Consider the following 22,166-nt stretch of genomic DNA (forward strand, 5'->3'; position numbering starts at 1 on the left):
CACATCTAGCAGTACTACACCAATGATAAGTGTAACACATGGTGAGGAAATAATAAATAGGCTAGAAACTTCAAAATGTTAAGGTGTCCATATGATGAGATTTGTACTCCTAAAACATATTAGTTCAGTCACATTTGCACTTAGAATCACTAAAAATCTTGGGGAGGGACAAATCAGTATGCTGACACATTTTGCGTATTTTCATTCAAAATGGAAATATATACTGGAATAATGTTCTGAGGTAACTCATCTTTAAGAAATAAAGTCTTCATTGCTCAGAAACATGCTATAAGAGTAGTAGACTATGTGGTGTTCACCTATGATCATCTTCTAGACATCTATTTAATGGGTTTGGCATTTTGACTACTGTTTCACAGTATATTTATTCCCTTGCGAAGTTTGTTGTAAATAATCCACTGCATTTCAAAAGGATCAATGATGCACACAATTACAACACAGAAGAGAAAATGACATTCATTACTCCTCATTAACGTTGCCTTTAGCACAAAAAGGGGGTGCACAATGCTGCAACAAAAATTTTTGATCACTTACCAGTAATACAGAATGTGTGAGAGACAGAAAAGTAAAAATCTGAAAATTTTAAAAGAGTTTCTCCTTGACAACTCCTCCTATTCTGTAGAAGAATTTCTCTTACTGCATACATACAAACAAGGAAATGGGAATACCAAAGACCCATGTGGGGGACAAAAATGACAACAGGACTCAATTTGACTGTCTAACCTTTGCAGACGACATAGCAATAGTAAGTGAGACGGAAGAAGATGCAAAGACACAACTTGACATCTTAAGTAAGGTAGCCAGAAAGGTGGGACTGAAGATCGCCTATGACAAGACAAAGACATTAAATACCACTGCAGACTGGGAAACACCGGAAGGCACTGTGCAAATGGTGGACAGATTTAAATACCTGGGAGAATTTATAACAGGAAGGAACAGGAGCAAGGAGGGAATAACAGAGAGGATAAATAAGATGAGGTCAGCCTTCTGCATGACAAAAGAGATATACAATAAAAAGAATATATCCACAGAGGCAAAGATAAGCCACTACAAGGCAACGGTGAGGAATGCAGTATCATATGCTGCTGAGACAATTGCACTAGGAAAAAATGGGGCAGAACAACTAGAGAAAGAAGAGAGAAAATACTGAGAAAAATACTAGGTCCCAAAAGAGGTGGATGCGAAGACCTGGGGAAGAATGGTACCAGAACATGAGAAAAATATCCAGGGAAATCAGACTCAAAAGGGCAAGGTTTGCTGGACATGTAGTTAGGATGAGTATGGACAGAATGACGAAGACAGTGTGGGAAACAACGGGGAGGACAAGGGGAAAGACAGGAACCAAGTGGGTTGTTGAATTTCGGAAGGACTGGTTGGAATTGGGGATCAAGGTCAAAGGAAAGGAAAATTGGAGGAACAAATATACACCAACCAATATGCCAGAGATCAATGACAGAAGAATACAGGAAAAGGTTAGAGTGTCACCAGAGGAGACGACAGGAGAAACAGACAGCCGTAATGCAAGAAGAAGAAGAAGAAGAAGAAGAAGATACAAAAGTATTAAAGTCTGCAAGCTTTCAGAACTAATGGTACCTACAGCTGTCAGAAGCATTGAATGGGAAGGAAGAGGAGTGAAGGAAAAGGACTGGTGAGGTTTAGGAAAAGGGGTAGAGTTTGGAAAAGTCACCTAGAAACCCAGGTCAGGAGAGACTTACAGCACAGGATGAAAAGGAAAGACTTTCCTTCTGATCCCGCCCAGTAAGTCTCCCCTGACCTGAGGTTTTGGCAACTTTTCTGAACTCTATCCCACCAGTCCTTTTCCTTCACCCCTCTTCCTTCTCCTTCAATACTTCTACCAGAAAAAGGAGCCACCAGTTCCAAAAGCTTACAAACTGTAACACCTTTATATGTTTATCATCACACTGCTGCTTGGTGAGTAAATTTTTATATCTAGGCAACTACATTATATTTTCAAAAATTTATTATGTTTGCTGATATAACTAATTACCTTGTACAGCATTCACTTTTTCTAATATTTACATAGGCTAAAAGGTAAACAGAAGAAAGAGGTACACCCTCGAGTAAAATTAAGTGAAGGTTCCAGAGAGAATGAAATATGCCATTGTGAGACCTCTTTTCCAAGTCTGGCAATGCTACAGATGTAAAAAATTATCGTCCTGTCTCTCTCTTAACAACATTTTCAAAGGTTCTTGAAAAAACAGTGTATAACAGGATTATGGCACATCTTGATAAACTTAATATTATTAACCATAGACAGTTTGGTTTTCAAAAAGGGGTTTCCACAGAGCGTGCCATATATTCACTCACAAATGATGTCTTGGAGTCTATTAATAGCAAGAAGTCACCAGTTGGTGTCTTCTGTGACATTTCCAAGGCCTTTGATTGTGTAAACCACAAGATACTCTTGGAGAAGGCCTATCATTACGGAATCAAAGGGCCTATAGGTAACTGGCTAAAATCATATCTTGAAGACAGGAAACAAAAGGTGGTTCTAAATGGCTGCAACAAAGGATCTCCTAATCTAGTGGATTCTGAATGGGGCAAAATTCAGCATGGAGTTCCCCAGGGATCTGTCCTTGGACCCTTGCTGTTTTTAATATATTTTAATGATTTACCCCTGTCCATTAGCAAAAATTGTGAATTCACAATGTTTGCTGATGATACAAGCATTGTCGTAGATGGTAAGTCTACTGCTGATCTGGAGACTGATGTTAACGATATACTCAGAGAAGTTACAGCTTGGTTTTCAATTAATTCTCTTTCAGTTAATATTAAAAAAACTAATTTTATACAGTTCCACACAAAAAATAAAACTCTAGAAAATATAGTAATTGCTCATAACAACCAGGAACTAGAACAGGTGCAATCCACTAAATTCCTGGGGGTTCACATTGACAGTAGGCTCAACTGGGAACAGCATGTGTCCCTTACTTTAAAAAGGCTTTCATCAGCAACTTTTGCTCTAAGAATAATTACTCATTTTGGGGACATCAACATTTTAAAATCGTCTTACTTTGGGTACTTTCACTCATTAATGAGTTACGGAATAATATTCTGGGGTAATTCACCAGCCTCAAAAAAAATCTTAACTGCTCAGAAGAGAGCAGTCAGAATCATGTGTGGGGTTCCTCCACGGACCTCATGTAGAAAACTTTTTAGACAGTTAGGTATTCTGACCACAACATGTCAGTACATATACTCTCTGATGAATGTAGTTAATAAAGACTATGCTCAGCATGAAACAAATTGTTCATATCATAACTACAATACTAGAGGTAAAGATGATCTACATGTTGAACTAAAAAATTTAACACTTGTACAGAAGGGAGTAAAGTATGCTGCTATAAAGACTTTTAATGCATTGCCTAATTATATTAAATGTACAATAGAAAATGAAACGCTGTTCAAAGGTATGTTAAAAAAATACCTGCTCGACCATCCACTGTACTCGTTAGATGAATTATTTTCCAGAAGTAATGCCCTCCCTTAATAATAGATGTATTTAGTCTCTTAGTTATTAGATGGATGATACAATATTATGTTAATATCATAGTGTTAATGTTATAGTTATAATGTTATATTGAGAATTTCTATACTAGTTTAATGACAGCTTGTAAATGAGAAAAAGTGATACTTATAATACCTATATCATTGTATTATATTACTATTCTGTAGCATTAATTGTATTTGTACAATTGTATTGACACATTCCACATCCAGGCGAATCACTCGCATGTACGGATCTATGGAATACGCATACCAAATAAAAATAAATAAAAAGTACAGTAGTAAACATTAATTTATACACATTATTAATTTATACACGTTATTAATAATAACAATATTATTCTTATTACTCATAAAATAGAAAACTAATTCCAATAGTCCATGTACAAATTACAACAGCTTGTAAAAGATATAACATAGAATATAAGTTCCAAAATTCAAAGTGATAGTAATCCAAAATAAATATCACTTCAGATCTGGCAATAGCACAGCCACCAGCATGGCCACACAAGTTGGACAGACTTTGGCAGAGGAGTCAGACGGAGAATGTCTCATAGTGTAGGGTAGGGAAGCCTCAAAGTGAGTAAAGAAGTCAACCTTCCTAAGTAAGTAAACCTGCAACAAAAAATCTTGGTCTCCCCCAGGACAAGGTCTGGCTATGGGTCAATAACAGGACACTGTAAGAAGGTTATATTGTGTATTACATACCTACAGCAAACGCCTTGAATAATGACTGGCACACCCAGAACAAGACTTTGGTGGCAAAAGAGGACTAAAGACTTGGCAGAAGAAGCTGGGAACATACAAACTATGTTAATGTCTGCAAAAATGAAAGAAGGGAAAAGGCTGTGAAATTTAAGTATAATATTGTGCCACTACAAGAAGTGAGTTGGGCATGGAAAGAACACACAGATGATTATGTCTCAATATTTTATGCTGTATAATGGCATAGTGAGAAGAACAGGATTTGTAATTTCAAAACTGATAAGGAAAAGTCATTGGAATTTTGAACCAATAAATGAAAGACTGAGAATAGACAGGAAAACCACTGAAGGAGTAGAACAGTATACACCCCAACAGAAGAAATAGAATACTGATTTAAAGAGAAGTAGTAACGCACAAAAATACAACCTACTCCTAGTTTTAAGAAACTTACAAATATCCTAAGCCCAGAAATAAGGTTTCTAATAAATGGCAGAAGACGCTTTATATTGGATAAGATAAATAATTGTAAGGTACAAACAGAACAAAAGTAATTAAAATTGGAGAAAAACTAGGAGAAAATAGGAAGGATGGAAAGATCATACCAACATAATGGGTAGGGAAGATTTTTTTAAGGTGACACAGGAGTACAGACCTTAGGGATTTTGTAACTTTGGGAAAGATGGGAACAAATCTCCAGATGATGTCAAAAGTAGGCATTTTTCCTATACCTTGAAGCGAAGAAGAAGATATTGCTCAGTTGTTAATGTGTCCGCCCCTAGTAGCTGAGTGGTCAGCGCGACAGACTGTCACACCTGTAAAAAAAAGGGGGCCCGGGTTCGATTCCCGGCTGGGTCGGAGATTTTCTCCGCTCAGGGACTGGGTGTTGTGTTGTCCTAATCATCATCATTTCATCCCCATTGACGTGCAAGTTGCCGAAGTGGCGTCAAATCGAAAGACTTGCACCAGGCAAGCAGTCTACCCGACGGGAGGCCCTCGTCACACGACATTATTATTTATAGTTGTTAATGCGGCTATTATTTACTTGTCTATACGACACTGCACATTTTATACAACAAATGATTGAGAGGATCAATAAAGATATAAAATTATACAGGAACAAAATATGTTGACCAGTATCACAAGGTCTAAGATGATGGTGAAAGCAATCCCAAGTGTCATCTTAAGGCACACACTGGAATTGATAGTATACAAAATACCTCTATCAATTAGAAATAAAAGCAATACCATCAGGAAGAAAGGTAAGGATTTACTAATTAAACATGCTTTTTATTGTGTTGATGAATACCTGAAGGAGATACTGCCATATATTTTCTAATTTTAGTATATTAGAATAGACACTGAATCTCTTGTTACTCATGTTACTGTAGTCACTATTCTATGTCACATAATATGCATGCTGAACTTTCCTGCATACTTTAATCTATTCAGCTTCTTAGGTTATTGCTGTCAGTATCAAAAAGTCTGCTGTTGTTTATAAATATAATGTGTAAAAATGTAATTAATATCAGCGTCATATCACTGTGGTTACATGATATAAGCTTTCTGGGCTTCAAATAAATCAAAGTGGAAAGACAATATGATAAAACTGTCCCACAGACTCAGTTCAGCATTTTTTGCTCTGAGAATCATTTCAAAAGTAAGCTCCTCAGACAGTGCTATAATGGCTTACTTTGGTTACTTCCAATCCTATGTACCTTATGGAAGAGTCTTTTGAGCATAATCCATATCAATTCAGGCAGGCTAGGAAAAAATCTTACCTTCATAGTCTCGGATGTTATTGAATTTAGCGTATGTTAAAATGAAGGGCTAAGTAAGGTACACGTATTTTTTTGTTTTCTCCAAAAAAATTTCTGCTACAAAATACAGCCCTCCAAAAATGACACTGCGAACACCATTTTGAAGATGCGAATTTTGGAAAAAAATTTATAATGCTGTATCTCTGGAACAGTTTTAGATATATTTTTTAAAGATAATTGCTTTATGATTACAAAGAAATACTCCATTTGGGCTTATCTGTCAAAGTTCTTTTACTGTAGCATTCTGAACCAACTTTTTATAATTTATGGAAAATTTTTTTTTTTTTTTCAAAAATGCCAATCCATAAAATTTTGATTTTTTTCTGTTGATTAGTACCATATAGTTCTACATTCCCTGAAAAGGACAGCTTCCACTTTTTGGTTGAACAAGTTTTATAAACAATTGAAATTTCTGCCATGCATAAAACCTTTTTTTATTACCACATTATCACATAACAGGCTCATAAAAATCAAAACCTAGCCTTATTTACCATAATTTTAGTTTTGAAAGATGAGTAAGAGACTCATTTTTCAAGCATTTTAAATGGTTCCAAAATGTACGTGAAAGGTCCAAAGATTTAAAGGTTTCAATTTATGCAACTTCTGTGCGCTCTTGTTTTGTACTGAAATCAGCCAGTCAATGAACTAAAAATGTGTTCCACTGCTTCAGTACCTTACCTTGATGTAGAGCGATGCCTTCCTGTTGAACCAATAGGAGGGAGGAGGATATTAGTGTTTAACGTCCCGTCGACAACGAGGTCATTAGAGACGGAGTGCAAGCTCGGGTGAGGGAAGGACGAGGAAGGAAATCGGCCGTGCCCTTTCAAAGGAACTATCCCGGCATTTGCCTGAAGCGATTTAGGGAAATCACGGAAAACCTAAATCAGGATGGCCGGAGACGGGATTGAACCGTCGTCCTCCCAAATGCGAGTCCAGTGTGCTAACCACTGCGCCACCTCGCTTGGTGAACCAATAGGAACCGGAGCACTTACAATCTCCAAAACATTGTGAACAGGAAGTGAGCACTGATGGCATTGTTGCTGTCCTTCAGCTGGAAACCTATATTCAGCAGCTGATCCATGTGGTAACATAAAGTTCACTACAGTTTCGTTTAACTCGTAACTGATGTCAATAATCTCTGCAACCCATAAGTCACAGTCATACACACACGCCACAAACATCCTCCTTCTCAGGTTGTGAATCTAAATATTATCCTGCTGTTTCTGAGGTGTTGGCCGAACGAACGAAATTTCTTCTTTCTTACTCTTTAAAGGGCTTGCAATTTGAGTTCACCCATCACCGAGTCCAAAATTGTGTCTTCTGAATTCCTTTCACAGGAGGTGTTTGTTTGGATCATTCTTCTTTTTCTGCTCACGGAATTCTTCTATTACTCTTTGGACACAAGAATGAGGGCTGTGGACGTGTAAGATTTCACGACTCTCTTAAGATCCTAAGCATTCTGAATCACAGTTGTATTTGGTCAGGAAGTTTTATGTTTTGTAGCATGGTGCTTCAACAGGCCTCCTAATCCAACACAACAACACCCCTTCCTGTGAGCAGTAGCACTGTATACTCAGTCAGTTGGCACAAGCGACTTACTCAATTCAAACAGCTGGTAATGATTTTTAAATGACTAGGAGCACCATGAGAAATAATGATGATTTTCTCTGCCCCTGTTTGCAGTTGAAGAATTTTGTGCATCGCTAGCAAAGCATGTGCTAAGGCATGTCGTGTACCCATCACTTATAACTGCAACACTTATGGTCTTGTTTTGAAAATATGTCACTCCAGTAAAAATTGAAACCTGGTCATTACTCTAATGATACCCTTGTACTTCTTGTGGGAAAACTACAGACCAGTTCTCAGCAGACTCACAGTGAAGCACTAAACATAGTTCTTCAGCCTGTACACACTCTTTCACTTCTGCAATGTGTTGTTCTTACAATTTCTTCAGATGCTCGTATGTTACCGCTTTCACTGACCAAGTTCATCAATGAAACTGTCGAAGGCAACAGTTTTCTTAATTAGTTTATTTTCCTCCCAGGTTGCATACGTAATTTCCGCAGAGTTATCGTCTACATTTCCCAGGCCAAGTGTCTGTAAAGACAGTCCTTCCTTTCCAGGGCAGCCACCACATTCTTGAAAAAACAGGCCTCTCCCTTTACGTCACAGACTACTAATGACTTCACACGCCCAACCAAGGGGTCATATGGCACATGCTCCAGTAAGTTCTCAAAGTTACCACACAAAGTTCAAAATTCGTGCAGTAGACACATAAACAGACATCTCTAGGTTAGTGTGGAACTACCCACTTAGGTCATAGTGCATAAAATTTGATCTTTCAATGTGTGAAGTTGTATAGTTGCTCTTATAAATTGCAAAAATTTCTTGAATACTGTGAGTCATGTACCTCTTCACTTTCACAACTTTTTGACCTTCAAAGGTTACTGGTATACCATCTTTTTTGTTGGCACTCTGGTGAGAAAAGTCCCATTTATCTTCCAGATAAAATAACTGCACTATTTGAACTTGATTTGCTTCTACAGGATGGCCATAATAGGGGTCTGGGCTTCCAAAGACTCCTTTTACAGACCTCATATTTCTGGATTTGTCTAACATGTACTTTGATACTGATGGAACGTGGTTCAAAATTGTTTTCTTTGAAAATGTCTCTGGAATAATAGTTAAAACTTGCACCTTTCCACTGTAGGATGCACAATATTCAACAGCTGAATTGTTATTTGTGAATGACATGACATAAAGGTGTTGTGGCATGTGACGTCATTAAGGCGCGAAGTTTATGAGTTAGTTGTGTTTGTTGATGTCATCTTGTTGTTTTTGACGGCGCCCCGTGTGTGTGTGTGTGTGTGTGTGTGTGTGTGTGTGTGTCTCTCTCTCTCTCTCTCTTCAGGGTGACCGACATACTTTGCAGCGGTGAATTTTTTTGGTGGCAAATAATTTTTTTGTGTCTATTTTTCCCGAGTTGTAATGTTCTGTGGATTTATTGTGCATTGCATGTATTTTAATTTAGTTTTGAATTTTTGAGGTGTTGTGGTTTTCGCTTCATTTTTCACAGTTGTAGGTGTTGTTAGGTCAAGGGAAATGACCGATTCTAATTTTCGTAGTTTTATATGTAGGTATTGGTGTTATGGTACTGTCAGCTGTGGTCAAGGAAAATGTCTAATTCCAGTTTCCGTAGTTTTAACTATAGATGTTGGGTGTTTTGGTATCGTCAGCTGCGGTTGACCTATATAGATCAAGGGAAGTGTCTGATTCCTGTAGATAATTTCCCCCCCCCCCCCCTAAAATCACTAATTTCCCACAGTTGGCCCATTAGTTTGATTTTATTTTAGGAGGGAGACGTAATTGTCTTATTTATACGTATTGTCATGTTTGTTGTCGTGTGTATGTAGTGACACTACAGGCGCCATATCGGAGACACTTAGAATAGTCACTTCCGCCATATTGATGACATCATGGGTCAAAGCAGATGGGTGGAATTCGGCATTGCCCATAGAGCTTCTGACTCGATTTCACTGACCGTGGTTTCATAACAGGACTAACCCCTACCTCAGCGGTTAACTGATTCAGGGTATTTAACTCTTCCTGTATTGAAGCAAAATCTGCTGTTATTCTGTCAAAACATTTAGAACACAAAAAGTCATCACTGGTGTTTTTTTTTTTTTTTTTTTTTTTTTTTTTTTTTTTTTTTTTTTTTTTCCCCCCCTACGGATACGCAAATAGTCAGCAGACTTCACTTTCCTGTGGCCCCAGTCAGAAGACATTTCACACAGTCCTTTTCACAAAACACACTGTAACTGTACCAATTGGCAAATTCCTCATGAAAACACAGAACTCACTGGATGGTCTCAGATTTCTTACAAAGTTCTTCAGTAAACAAATTAGCACTGAACAACTACAATACAGAAACCTGTAATGAACAATCGCAACAAAGAAACTGACAAGAAACTATAACAAAGTGTAAGAAATATCCGCAACAATGAAAGTGAAAAGAAGTAACTGCAACAAAGAAGGTGATGAGAAATAACTGCAAGAAATACAATAGAAATAAACATTGTAACAAAGAAATTAGTAAAAAACAACTTCAGTGAAGACATACCTTACCCTTGAAAAAAAAAAAAAAAAATTAAATAAAACTTGTCAAAGTGGAAGCTTTCCTTTTCAGGGAATGTAGAACTATGCTACTAATCAACAGAAAAAAAAAACTAAAAATTTTTATGGACTGGCATTTTTGGAAAAAAAACAGAAATTATAAAGAACTTTGACAGATAAGTCCAAATGGAGGATTTCTTTGTAATCATAAGGCAATTATCTTTAAAAATATATATATAGAACTGTTCCAGAGATACAGCATTTTAAAATATTTTCCAAAATTCACATCTTCAAAATGGTGTTTGCAGTGTCGCAGTGTCATCTTTGGAGGCCTGTATCTTGGGGCAGGAATTTTTTTGGAGAAAACAAAAAATTACCTGTTTCTTATCCGAGACTATGAAGGTACCCCCCGCCACCGGATGTGATACAGATTACGCTTTTGAGGTAAAACTAATAGTCGATTAAATTAAATTTTTTATTACAGAGAAAGTCTATACAAATCTTGTCACTGCTTAAAAAGTTATGTGTACCTACCAAACCTTCCAACATACATATACAAATATGAGTGGATGACAAGAGCTGAACTTTGAGACCTGCAAACTAGCAGTGATTAAGGCAGTTACAGCACTTGCAAGTGTGGGTCCCCCCATGTAAAATGAGCTATTGCTGTTGTGGTCTTCAGTTCAAAGACTGGTTTCATGCAGCTCTCCATGCTACTCTATCTTCTGCAAGCTGCTTCATCTCCCAGTACCTACTGCAACCTACATCCTTCTGAATCTGTTTAGTGTAATCATCTCTTGGTCTCCCTCTACGATTTTTACCCTCCACACTGGCCTCCAATACTAAATTGGTGATTCCTTGATGCCTCAGAATATGCCCTACCAACCGATCCCTTCTTTTAGTCAAGTTGTGCCACAAATTTCTCTCCAATTCTATTCAATACCTCCTCATTAGTTATGTGATCTACCCATCTAATATTCAGCATTCTTCTGTAGCTCCACATTTTGAAAGCTTCGATTCCCTTCTTGTCTGAACTATTGATCGTCCACGTTTCACTTCCGTACACGGCTACACTCCATACAAATACTTTCAGAAACGGCTTCCTGGCACTTAAATCTATACTTGATGTTAACAAATTTTTCTTCTTCAGAAATGCTTTCCTTGCCATTGCCAGTCTACATTTTATATCCTCTCTACTAAGACCATCATCAGTTATTTTGCTCTCCAAATAGCACAACTAATTTACTACTTTAAGTGTCTCATTTCCTAATCTAATTCCCTCAGCTTCACCCAATTTAATACGATTACATTCCATTATCCTCGTTTTGCTTTTGTTGATGTTCATCTTATATCCTCCCTTCAAGACACTATCCATTCCGTTCAACTGCTCTTCTAAGTCCTTTGCTGTCTCTGACAGAATTACAATGTCATCGGCGAACCTCAAAGTTTTTATTTCTTCTCCATGGATTTTAATACCAAATCCGAATTTTTCTTTTGTTTCCTTTAATGCTTGCTCAAGTTACAGATTGAATAACATCGGGGACAGGCTATAACCCTGTTTCACTCCCTTCCCAACCACTGCTTCCCTTTCATGCCCCTCGACTCTCATAACTGCCATCTGCTTTCTGTACAAATTGTAAATAGCATTTCGTTCCCTGAAATTATTATATTCTTCTTGAAGTCCGAGGGTATTTTGCCTGTCTCATACGTCTCCCTCCCTAGATGGTAGTTTTGTTAGGCCTGGTTCTCCCAAGGCTGTCAGTAGTTTTAATGGAATGTTGTCTACTCCCGGGGCCATGTTTCGACTTAGATCTTTCAGTGATCTGTCAAACTCTTCACACAGTATCATATCTCCTATTTCATCTTCATCTACATCCTCATCCAATACCATAATATTGTCCTCAAGAACATCGCTCTTGTATAGACCCTCTATATACTCCTTCCACCTTTCTGCTTTCCCGTCTTTGCTTAGAAGTGGCTTTAAATCTGGGCTCTTGATATTCAGGCAAGTGGTCCTCTTTTCTCCAAAAGTCTTTAATTTGCCTGTAGGCAGTATCTATCTTATCCCTAGCAATATGTGCCTCTACATCCTTACATTTGTCCTCTAGCCATCCCTGCTTAGCCATTTTGCACTTCCTGTCGATCTCAGTTTTGAGATGTTTGTATTCCTTTTTGCCTGCTTCATTTACTGCATTTTTGTATTTTCTCTTTTCATCAAGTAAATGCAATATATCTTCTGTTACCGTAGGATTTCTATTAGCCCTCGTCTTTTTACCTACTTGATCCTCTGCTGCCTTCACTATTTCATCCCTCAAAGCTACCCATTCTTCTTCTACTGTATTCTTTCCCCCATTCTTGTCAATCGTTCCCAAATGCTCTGCCTTAAAGTCTCTAAAACATCTGGTTCTTTCAGTTTATCCAGGTCCCATCTCCTCAAACTCCCACCTTTCTGCAGTTTTAATCTACAGATCATAACCAACAGATTGTGGTCAGAGTGTACATCTGCCCCTGGATATGTCTTACAATTTAAAACCTGGTTCCTGAATCTCTGTCTTACCATTATGTAATCTATCTGATACCTTCCAGTATCTCCAGGATTCTTCCATGTATACAACCTTCTTTCATGATTCTTGAACCAAGTATTAGCTATGATTAAGTTATGCTCTGTGCAAAATTCTACCCGACGGCTTCCTCTTTCATTTCTTACCCCCAATCCATATTCACCTACTATGTTTCCTTCCGTCCCTTTTCCTACTCTTGAATTCCAGTCACCCATGACTACTTAATTTTCGTCTCCCTTCACTACCTGAATAATTTCTTTTATCTCATCATACATATCATCAATTTCTTCGTCATCTGCAGAGCTAGTTGGCATATAAACTTGTACTACTGTAGTAGGCATGGGCTTATGGGCTTCATGTCTATCTTGGCCACAATAATGCGTTCACTATGCTGTTTGTAGTAGCTTACCCGTACACCTATTTTTTTATTCATTATTAAACCTACTTCTGTATTACCCCTATTTGATTTTGTATTTATAACCCTATATTCACCTGACCAAAAGTCTTGTTCCTCCTGCCACCGAACTTCACTAATTCCCACTATATCTAACTTTAACCTATCCATTTCCCTTTTTAAATTTTCTAACCTACCTGCCCGATTAAGGGATCTGACATTCCACGCTCCAATCCGTAAAACGCCAGTTTTCTTTCTCCTGATAACGACGTCCTCTTGAGTAGTCTCCGCCCGGAGATCCGAATTGGGGACTATTTTACCTCCGGAATATTTTACCCAAGAGGACGCCATCACCATGAACACACTTTTTGTGAGTGATGTAAGCTCCTTGTATAATGGTACATGTCTCCCCCCCCCCCCCCCCCCAACAAAAAAAAAATACATACCAAGCAAGGAAGCTACGGAAGAGTTAATGCACTGTACTTCAGTTTGGGAGCAGTGGGGTCTGTACTCTGTCTGGCTATCCTGACTTGAGTTTTCCATAAATGCGGTGACGGTTCAAATGATAAGGCCATGGCCAACTTTCTGCACTATACTCGCCTAATGCTATCCTAGTCTGTATTTGTTTCATACATGTGTATATTATTTCTGTAATGCATGTGACAAGTTCTATACTATTGTGCCAAGTGGTCAAAGGATGAATACAAAAATAAATAAATGTAGGTACGTAAACTATACCCAACATTCACAAGATAATTTTCATCAAGCTGAAGCAAAAACATTGTATAAAGTATATGTTTTAGTAAGCAAGCCTGGAATACAGACAAGGCAGTGAATATCTTCACAATTACTAAAAGATAAAACAACTGTACACTATTCAGAAGAAACTAATAAAACGTCTCTAAACATTCTAGATGGCTGTGTGGTGATCTGCTCTTACTATGTTCGAATTACCACATTCTGGTTACCAAATAAAGGACGACAGCATTTATGTCTATGAAATAACTCAATGTATAATCGACCAGGATGAAATGGCAACCTTATATTTCAATGTATCTGTTTCCTGTACTAATTTGCAAATCGTGTAATTACAGTACTCACATGGGTTTCGCGATCAAAATTTATATGGGAAGCACAAGAACACACGGGCCCACTATGGCAGCACGTACTGTAGTCTTCCTGACAAAGAATTTCGGATATCAGTGTGAGCAAGAACAGCCAGATGATTTCAGCTTTCTTCATTTTTCCTTGTTTGACAGGGGTGTCACTTCACTGCTTCAAGTACACAGCTTCATTTCTACCAAATACGACAGCGCATGGCATGTTGCAGAAAGCAAACTTTCCCTAAACATACATAATTCACTTTCATGTAAATAACTTTAACTGTTCTAATGTTTATAAACGACGAGCACCAAACACTCAATACGACGTACGCTTCCACAATGCGATTTGCCAATGACAGCGACATAAACAATCTCTCAACGTGTAATGTTGCCAACGTTTGAAATAAAATTTATATTTTGCGTTTCGCAGTAGCAGTGACACTGTTAGAAATAAACTGTGGCCACTAGTAAGTAAAATATTAATGTTTTGACATATACATGAAAAGATATCAAGTCAGAAGGATCTACGACTGGCACGATTCTACTACTGCTATATTACGAGCAATGAAACTTGGTTAGGCTGAAATCGATCGAATGGCGCGAACGTATAAAAGGACTACGCTACAAGTCAGTCTGTTAACACAACTTTAATTTGACATTAACATTCTTTGGCATCAGCAACTGACAACATATCATCACCTTTCAACTCAACCTAGATCTTCGGCTACGCTACACGACCTCTTTCAGCCGAACACCAGTTCTACTGTATTGCTACTCATTTTGGCGACTCATCTTTACTTATTTATTCATCAGATTCTGTGCGTCTATGCGAAAAAACTATTTGGAACGGAAGGAGGCAGTAGGACCTAAGTTGTTACAGAATGGCGATTCAAAACTTTATAAACAAAGGATTAGATAATTAATGAAACACGAAGAAACATAGCATATACGAATAAATGAAGTGTTCTCAACTACCGAAAGGAACTTCTGCACGGAATAGAAGAGTATGCCCTAAGGAAACCTTTCAACTTGGATTTGAATATTTCCGGTTTATCATTAAATTTTTCCAGTTCTCCTGGTAGCCTATTGGATACGAAAACTTCGGAATAATGGACACATTTCAGTATAATGCTTAAGAAAGTGTTAATAATAACGGACGCCACAATGGAACGTATTGTTTGGCAAACCTAGAAGTTCACGTTACGTTAGGAATTAGAAAATGGGAATAGTGCAATCTGGGTAACAAATCTTTACCGTTGAGTGACCCTGGTATCGATGCTCAGTCAAGAGGGCGTTGTGGGCCGGTGAACAATGCATTGTTGCCGTGAAGCCAGTTTACAAAAACAATATCTACGTGGCCTCGCAGCATGTTATTTCGTGCTCATTAGAAACTCGTACGTCATTCCCCAGTCCTATCGGCACATGCTATCAAAGTATGTGTACAGAACTCTGAGGTAACGGGTAATACGGTGCGAAAGAGATGTCGAAGAGAAAAACTCATGTGCGCGCCAAAGAATGACGCAGGAGTGGACGAAGTGTTCAGTCGAAGTCCCAGGAGTATTGCATGTAAGCATGCACTGTAAATTGTCGTACTGGATCGCAGTGTACGGCGAACATTGCACAACTAACTGCTACACCACCCACACAAAATTCAGACAATACAAAAAATAAATGCAGACGACCTCCCAATGAGACTATGCTCTTTTCGGGAGTTGTTGGAACTCATGAACGATAACCTAGGCCTGGGAAAAATCTGGCCATGAGTGGTGAGGACAATTTGTGTGTGTCAAGTTACGTTAACAAGCAGAACTTTAGATGTTGGTCACATGAAAATCCTGAAATGTTTCAAGAAATGCCACTTCACAGTCAGAAAGTGGCTGTGTGGTGTGGCATATCGTTATTTGGAACCTGTGATTGTAATACATAATATTAGTGTCACATGACGAAATGTTTTGTAGAGCGAAAGCTTGCTGATCTTCCCGTAACTGCGAACACATTCTTCCAACAAGAAGGGGCCAGATGTTACACCTGACAGCATTCCATTAACATACTAAAGAACGCTTTCCTGGCCTTTCATCTCCAAGACAGGGGACATTTCATGGCCATCAAGGTTCCTCATCTTTTAGCAAGTGATTTCTTCCTTTGGGCTCATTTGAAATCTCAGATCTTCCGGTCTGGCCCACCACACACCATCCAGAAAGATCAAATTTAGTAGTAATTTAGTCGAATTCAAATGCTAGTCCTGCAAGATGTGATGTCTAACATTCGTATGGGACTTGAAATGAGTGTGAAGGAAAATAGTGACCCAAGTGATGTAGTGCAGCAGCAGCAGTACTACTAGTAGTAGTAGTTTTATTTATCTGTAGATCACTTTGACAAGAATATCGGACCTATCTTGGTACTACGAATTAAGAACAACAAAAATAATGGAGTTTATATATACTGGAACTTTCATACTTAGATGTCGTCTTTGACAGGGTTGGTGTAGGTATTGGATGCGTCCCCATTGTAGGAATCATAGCAGTATTTGCCTGAAGAAATGTAGGAAAACCTAAGCCAGGATGGCCAGATGAAGACTGAAGTTTCCACACTCCAGAATACAAGACAAGTCTGTTTCAAACAATGCTAATTCATTTGGTTTAGCCTATTCCTAATGTACAGTAGTGTTTTGCAAAGAAGTTTTTTAATAACATAAAAGGCGAGTGTTGCACTTTTATTAATTTCTCACTCCCAGACACTGCAGACACCACACACTGCACAAAGTAACACACATTGTTTCATAATGTAGCACTACACACACTATCACCTGATGTCAGGATCATAGCGACAATGTTTGGTTTTCATTTTGTGTCCTGCAACTGACCGTTTTGTACCCTGAAAAGCTGAGTCAGCAACCGTCTGTAATGACTGATCCCAGAAAGAGAATAACGGGTTATTATCATACAACAAATAGCTTTGGGAGTAAGTTTTTCCAGAAAAGTACAAAAAGAAGGAAAAAGACGGTGTGAAACTGCGACAGATATATGGAATGATAGATATTTCGCTATTGTTATTTTAATTTATTTGTGTTACATTTTATATCAAACCCATACCTTTGTTATCTAAGTAAACCTTCATGAAATAAAATATACTTTTTAACTTCCTTTTCAAACAGTTTGTTTTAGAAATCTCTTTAATCTACCTGGCCAATTTATTGCGTAGTTTTGCTCCTAGGTAGAAAGGGCTGTTTTGACTTTTATGTTTATTGTCTCTTGGTAAATGTAAATTCAATCTAGATATTGTTCCATGGTCATGGTCAGAGGTGTTTGTGCATTAATTATAATCAATGTTATTTTTGTTGTAACAACTGAGTGGTAAATGTACTCACATAGCCTGGTTAAAGTCCAAGTGTTTTGACCAGATCTACACAATGGGCGCTACTACTATCTTTGCTTATTATTTTAATGGCACTTTTCTGTAGCTTGAAAACTGTATTTCTATTTTGTGCATTTGTTCTCCGGAAAAGAATTTTTTAACTAGGAACTAAGTGTAAGTATGACTAGTGTTTAGCTAAAAGACAGCGGCTGTTTTTATACACTGATAACAAGACCCTAAGGACTACTGATGAGATTCTGTTTGCAAGGAACTTTCCTCACAACATTCACTATGTTATCGTTCCAGTTCACGTCAATAGTAGTTAAATCACTACGTATTCACTTGAATCTAACGCCTTCACATTTGTGTGATTTATCGTGTTACATTGGAGAATTTCTTTTAGTATTCATGTGAATGACTTCACACATTTCATTATTTAGAGTCAACTGCTGCTTTTCGCCCCATAAAGATATTTTTTCTAAATCGTATTGCAACTGGTTTTTATCATTTGTTACCTTTACAAGACGGTAAATGACAGCATCATCTACAAACAATCCAAGGGAGCTGCTCAGATTGTCTCCAAAAACGCTTATGTAGATCAAGAAAAGCAGCGGCTCTATAACACATCTTTGGGGTATGCCAGAAGCTGTTGATCAGAGTTTGGGAACAGATAATAGTCTTATCACATCCAGTGTCAGGCTACACATCTAGTGTCATGTTACACACTTTTACTCACTGGTGACTCTCACTCTCTCCACACCATTCCCCCCCCCCCCCCCCCTCAGAAACCTACAGGAATTGGTCAAGGTCAGCCAGAGGGAAACCACCACCCCCTAATGGGCATTAGGGTTGATAGTGGTTAAAAGACATAAAATGGTGGGAACCCCTTCCCTCTCCCCCTCAGCCAATGTGAGCACAATGCAATAGTGGAAACAAAATAGACCAATAGTAATCCAGCTCTCCTTTCCCCTCTCTGTATTATATCAGGTGATCAAAAAGTCAGTATAAATATGAAAACTGAATAAATCATGGAATAATGTAGATAGAGAGGTACAAATTGACACACATGCCTGGAATGACATGGGGTTTTATTAGAACCAAAAAAATACAAACGTTCAAAAAATGTCCGACAGATGGCGCTTCATCTGATCAGAAAAGCAATAATTAGCATAACAAAGTAAGACAAAGCAAAGATGATGTTCTTTACAGGAAATGCTCAATATGTCCACCATCATTCCTCAACAAAAGCTGTAGTCGAGGAATAATGTTGTGAACAGCACTGTAAAGCATGTCCGGAGTTATGGTGAGGCATTGGCGTCGGATGTTGTCTTCCAGCATCCCTAGAGATGTCGGTCGATCACGATACACTTGCGACTTCAGGTAACCCCAAAGCCAATAATCGCACGGACTGAGGTCTGGGGACATGGGAGGCCAAGCATGACGAAAGTGGCGGCTGAGCACACGATCATCACCAAACGACGCGCGCAAGGGATCTTTAACGCGTCTAGCAATTTTTTTTTTTGTTCTAATAAAACCCCATGTCATTCCAAGCATGTGTGTCAATTTTTACCTCTCTATCTTCTTTATTCCGTGGTTTATTAAGTTTTCAAATTTATACTGACTTTTTGATCACCCGGTATTATGAACTCAGCAGCCTGAGTCTCCACCCTCCCCCCCCTCCCCCCTTATTCAAGGTCTAAGCTTCATAGTGAAGGAATGATGTAGTGCCAGCAGCATCAACAGGAACCAGGCAGTGCCCCCGGGCACAAGAGGAATACGACTGTTAGACGTGAAAGTAAGTATTTAAACCTACTACTACTATTACTACTAATAATAATGTAATAATTATAGTTATCACAATTGTTAGTAACAAATATAATTTCAAATATGTACTTATGAACTGTTATTGTGCCAGCAGGGCAACATTCCCCTGAACTGATGGTAGTGGAATTGTTGGATGAGGGTACCCACATTCTACTGGCCACACTGCCGCAGCAGCAGTAACAGTCTGCGGATCGGCTTCCCAGGGGCAGTGGCAAGGGGAGGGGGCTATAGCCCCCCCCCCCCCCCCCAATGGAGTATCATATTACACTGTTACAATGGATAAAATGACTTCAGATATCAGCAAAAATATTACTTCAACAGATTCAATTGTTTTTTTTTAAATAATTATGTAGCAATATAGGTTGCAATGTATTTCAAACACATTTTAACAAAAGAATAAGAGCGGCAAATAGCTTACTATCTAAACCAACAAATATCATTTAACTTAAAATGAGCGTCTTATTATTTATTAATATACACTGGATGTATAATAATAACTCTGAGCACTATGCGACTTAACTGCTGAGGTCATCAGTCGCCTAGAACTTAGAACTAATTAAACCTAACTAACCTAAGCACATTACACACATCCATGCCCGAGGCAGGATTCTAACCTGCGACCGTAGCGGTCACGCGGTTCCAGACTGAAGCGCCTAGAACCACACGGCCACACCGGCCGGCTGGATGTATATTAATGTACGAGTACCGTTTCCAATAACCAAGAAAGCTAAATATGCCGGGTATGCCTACCAACACTCATTTTGCTGACCCCAGACAAAAACTTGGAAATCGCTGGATATCTGGGTCAAATAGTATTATTTTCCCGCGCACACACATTCTGTAGACACGTTTTTACCCTGAACTCCAAAACAGTTACCAAAAACTGCTTTAAGCAACACCAAATTTTACCAATTCGTCGGTTGAGGACCCCATCTCTCCTTTCGTTAAGCGATATTCCATTCCCCCGCCCCCCTCTGCTCCCTGCCCCCCTTGGCCGACTTCTAGAATCGCCCCTGGGGCTTCCCGATTTATCAGACCTGGTATCTTTGCACTGTACTGCAGCAGCAACAGCTGCCACAGATTACAGAACACCAGGTGAGTACTCCATCAAGAGCACTACTGTTCGCAATCACATATAAGCGGATCTAGATGAGCAAATGTGCGTTTATCACCGGACAATGACTTTGAAATTCTTATTGAAGTTGAAAAAGCAGAACGCATTGATAACAGTTCAGAATAAATGGTACGAGTGGAAATAGTGATGTAGTACAATGGGTTATGTGAAGAACAAGATGACAGGCGAGTATGATCCGTCCCATACACCAACTGGCATTCAAAAGTCTCAATAGTTGATATGTACGACGAGGCCATGTTATAATTAACTTCGTGGGACAAGCATATACTTGAAGTATCCAAATGTTGTGAAATTAGATGTTATGTACCGTGCAATATCGATCGCTACAGGGAGTATGTACCGTTGGCGGTTGCGTGTAAAAACTGCATACTATGAGTTTGTACACCATTGAGCATAATTAGTGTTGGTGGCTGGTTCAAATGGCTCTGAGCACTATGGGACTTAACATCTGAGGTCATCAGTCCCCTAGAACGTAGAACTAGTTAAACCTAACTAACCTAAGGACAGTACACACATCCATGCCCGAGGCAGGATTCGAACCTGCGACCGTAGCGGTCGCGCGTTTCGAGACTGAAGCGCCTAGAACCGCTCGGTCACAGCATCCGGTAATAGTGTTACTAGGAATAAGTGGAACCATGTGTAAATGCCTGTATACCCCCTGTGCCAGAGGTTATAACTGTAGAACGCGGGCCGGCCGCGGTGGTCTAGCGGTTCTAGGCGCTCAGTCCGGAACCGCGCGACTGCTACGGTCGCAGATTCGAATCCTGCCTCGGGCATGGATGTGTGTGATGTCCTTAGGTTAGTTAGGTTTAAGTAGTTCTAAGTTCTAGAGGACTGATGACCACAGATGTTGAGTCCCATAGTGCTCAGAGCCATTTGAACCATTTTTTTTGTAGAACGCGGAAAGACTGTAGAGGATGAGTTCTCTGACAGAACTCCTATGTGGGTGATGCAACCTATCAACTTGAATGCCGTACGGACTGAGTTTAAGGCGCATAGATGGCACTATTTTCAAAATTTTATGCTGCCACTATGTATTGTACCTAAAAAACGAATAAAGAGATGTTGTTTTTGCTAAAGATTTATTTCAGTCATAGACCGTTAGCCTTGTTCCATCAATCAGTCTATTAAAATGAATATATAGCTTCTTACCAGGAGTCAGAACTCTCAGCCAATCGCAGTGCAGCACGTGTCCGAATTATTTAGCGTTGCTATTGAAGTTCCCTGTGCGCTGTCCCCGCCCCACTGATGAGTTTTATTATTTGCGTAGTTCGGCTCTGTCTTAATGTCGACTAAATTCGTCGAGTGAAAGAGGGGACGGTGCAGCTGATGAAGAAAATGTCGCCTATGGCGATCATTCACCAGTAACTGACGCTGTCTGACTGCTTCTCGTAATAACTCTTATTCAGAACTCCTTTTTTACAATAGTTACAGCGATTTATTTCTGATACCTATGTACAGTCGGCTCTTGAGGTACCGCCTACTGCGTTACCGGCCATTAAATTGCTTCTTCCTACTTTCGCTGTTATACACAAAGTTCCTCATTATACATTCTTCGTTTTTTTCCTCCGAAGTCCAACAACCGCCTCGGAGTATCCCGCCGCCACGACTCCG

General features: G+C 39.0%; 1 protein-coding gene across 2 annotated transcripts in view; it reads right to left on the reverse strand.

The window, feature by feature from the left end:
* Positions 1–14,581, reverse strand: part of LOC126234391 (uncharacterized) — a 176,568-nt gene extending 161,987 nt beyond the window's left edge. For both annotated transcript variants that reach the window (XM_049943080.1, XM_049943079.1), the window contains exon 1: positions 14,238–14,581. In XM_049943080.1, the coding sequence (XP_049799037.1) occupies positions 14,238–14,378 (141 nt within the window). In that variant the 5' untranslated portion in view covers positions 14,379–14,581. The remainder of the gene's footprint in view (positions 1–14,237) is intronic.
* Between the last annotated feature and the right edge of the window lie 7,585 nt (positions 14,582–22,166).

This window comes from Schistocerca nitens, chromosome 2 (genome assembly GCF_023898315.1).
Source record: "Schistocerca nitens isolate TAMUIC-IGC-003100 chromosome 2, iqSchNite1.1, whole genome shotgun sequence".
NCBI lineage: Eukaryota > Metazoa > Arthropoda > Insecta > Orthoptera > Acrididae > Schistocerca > Schistocerca nitens.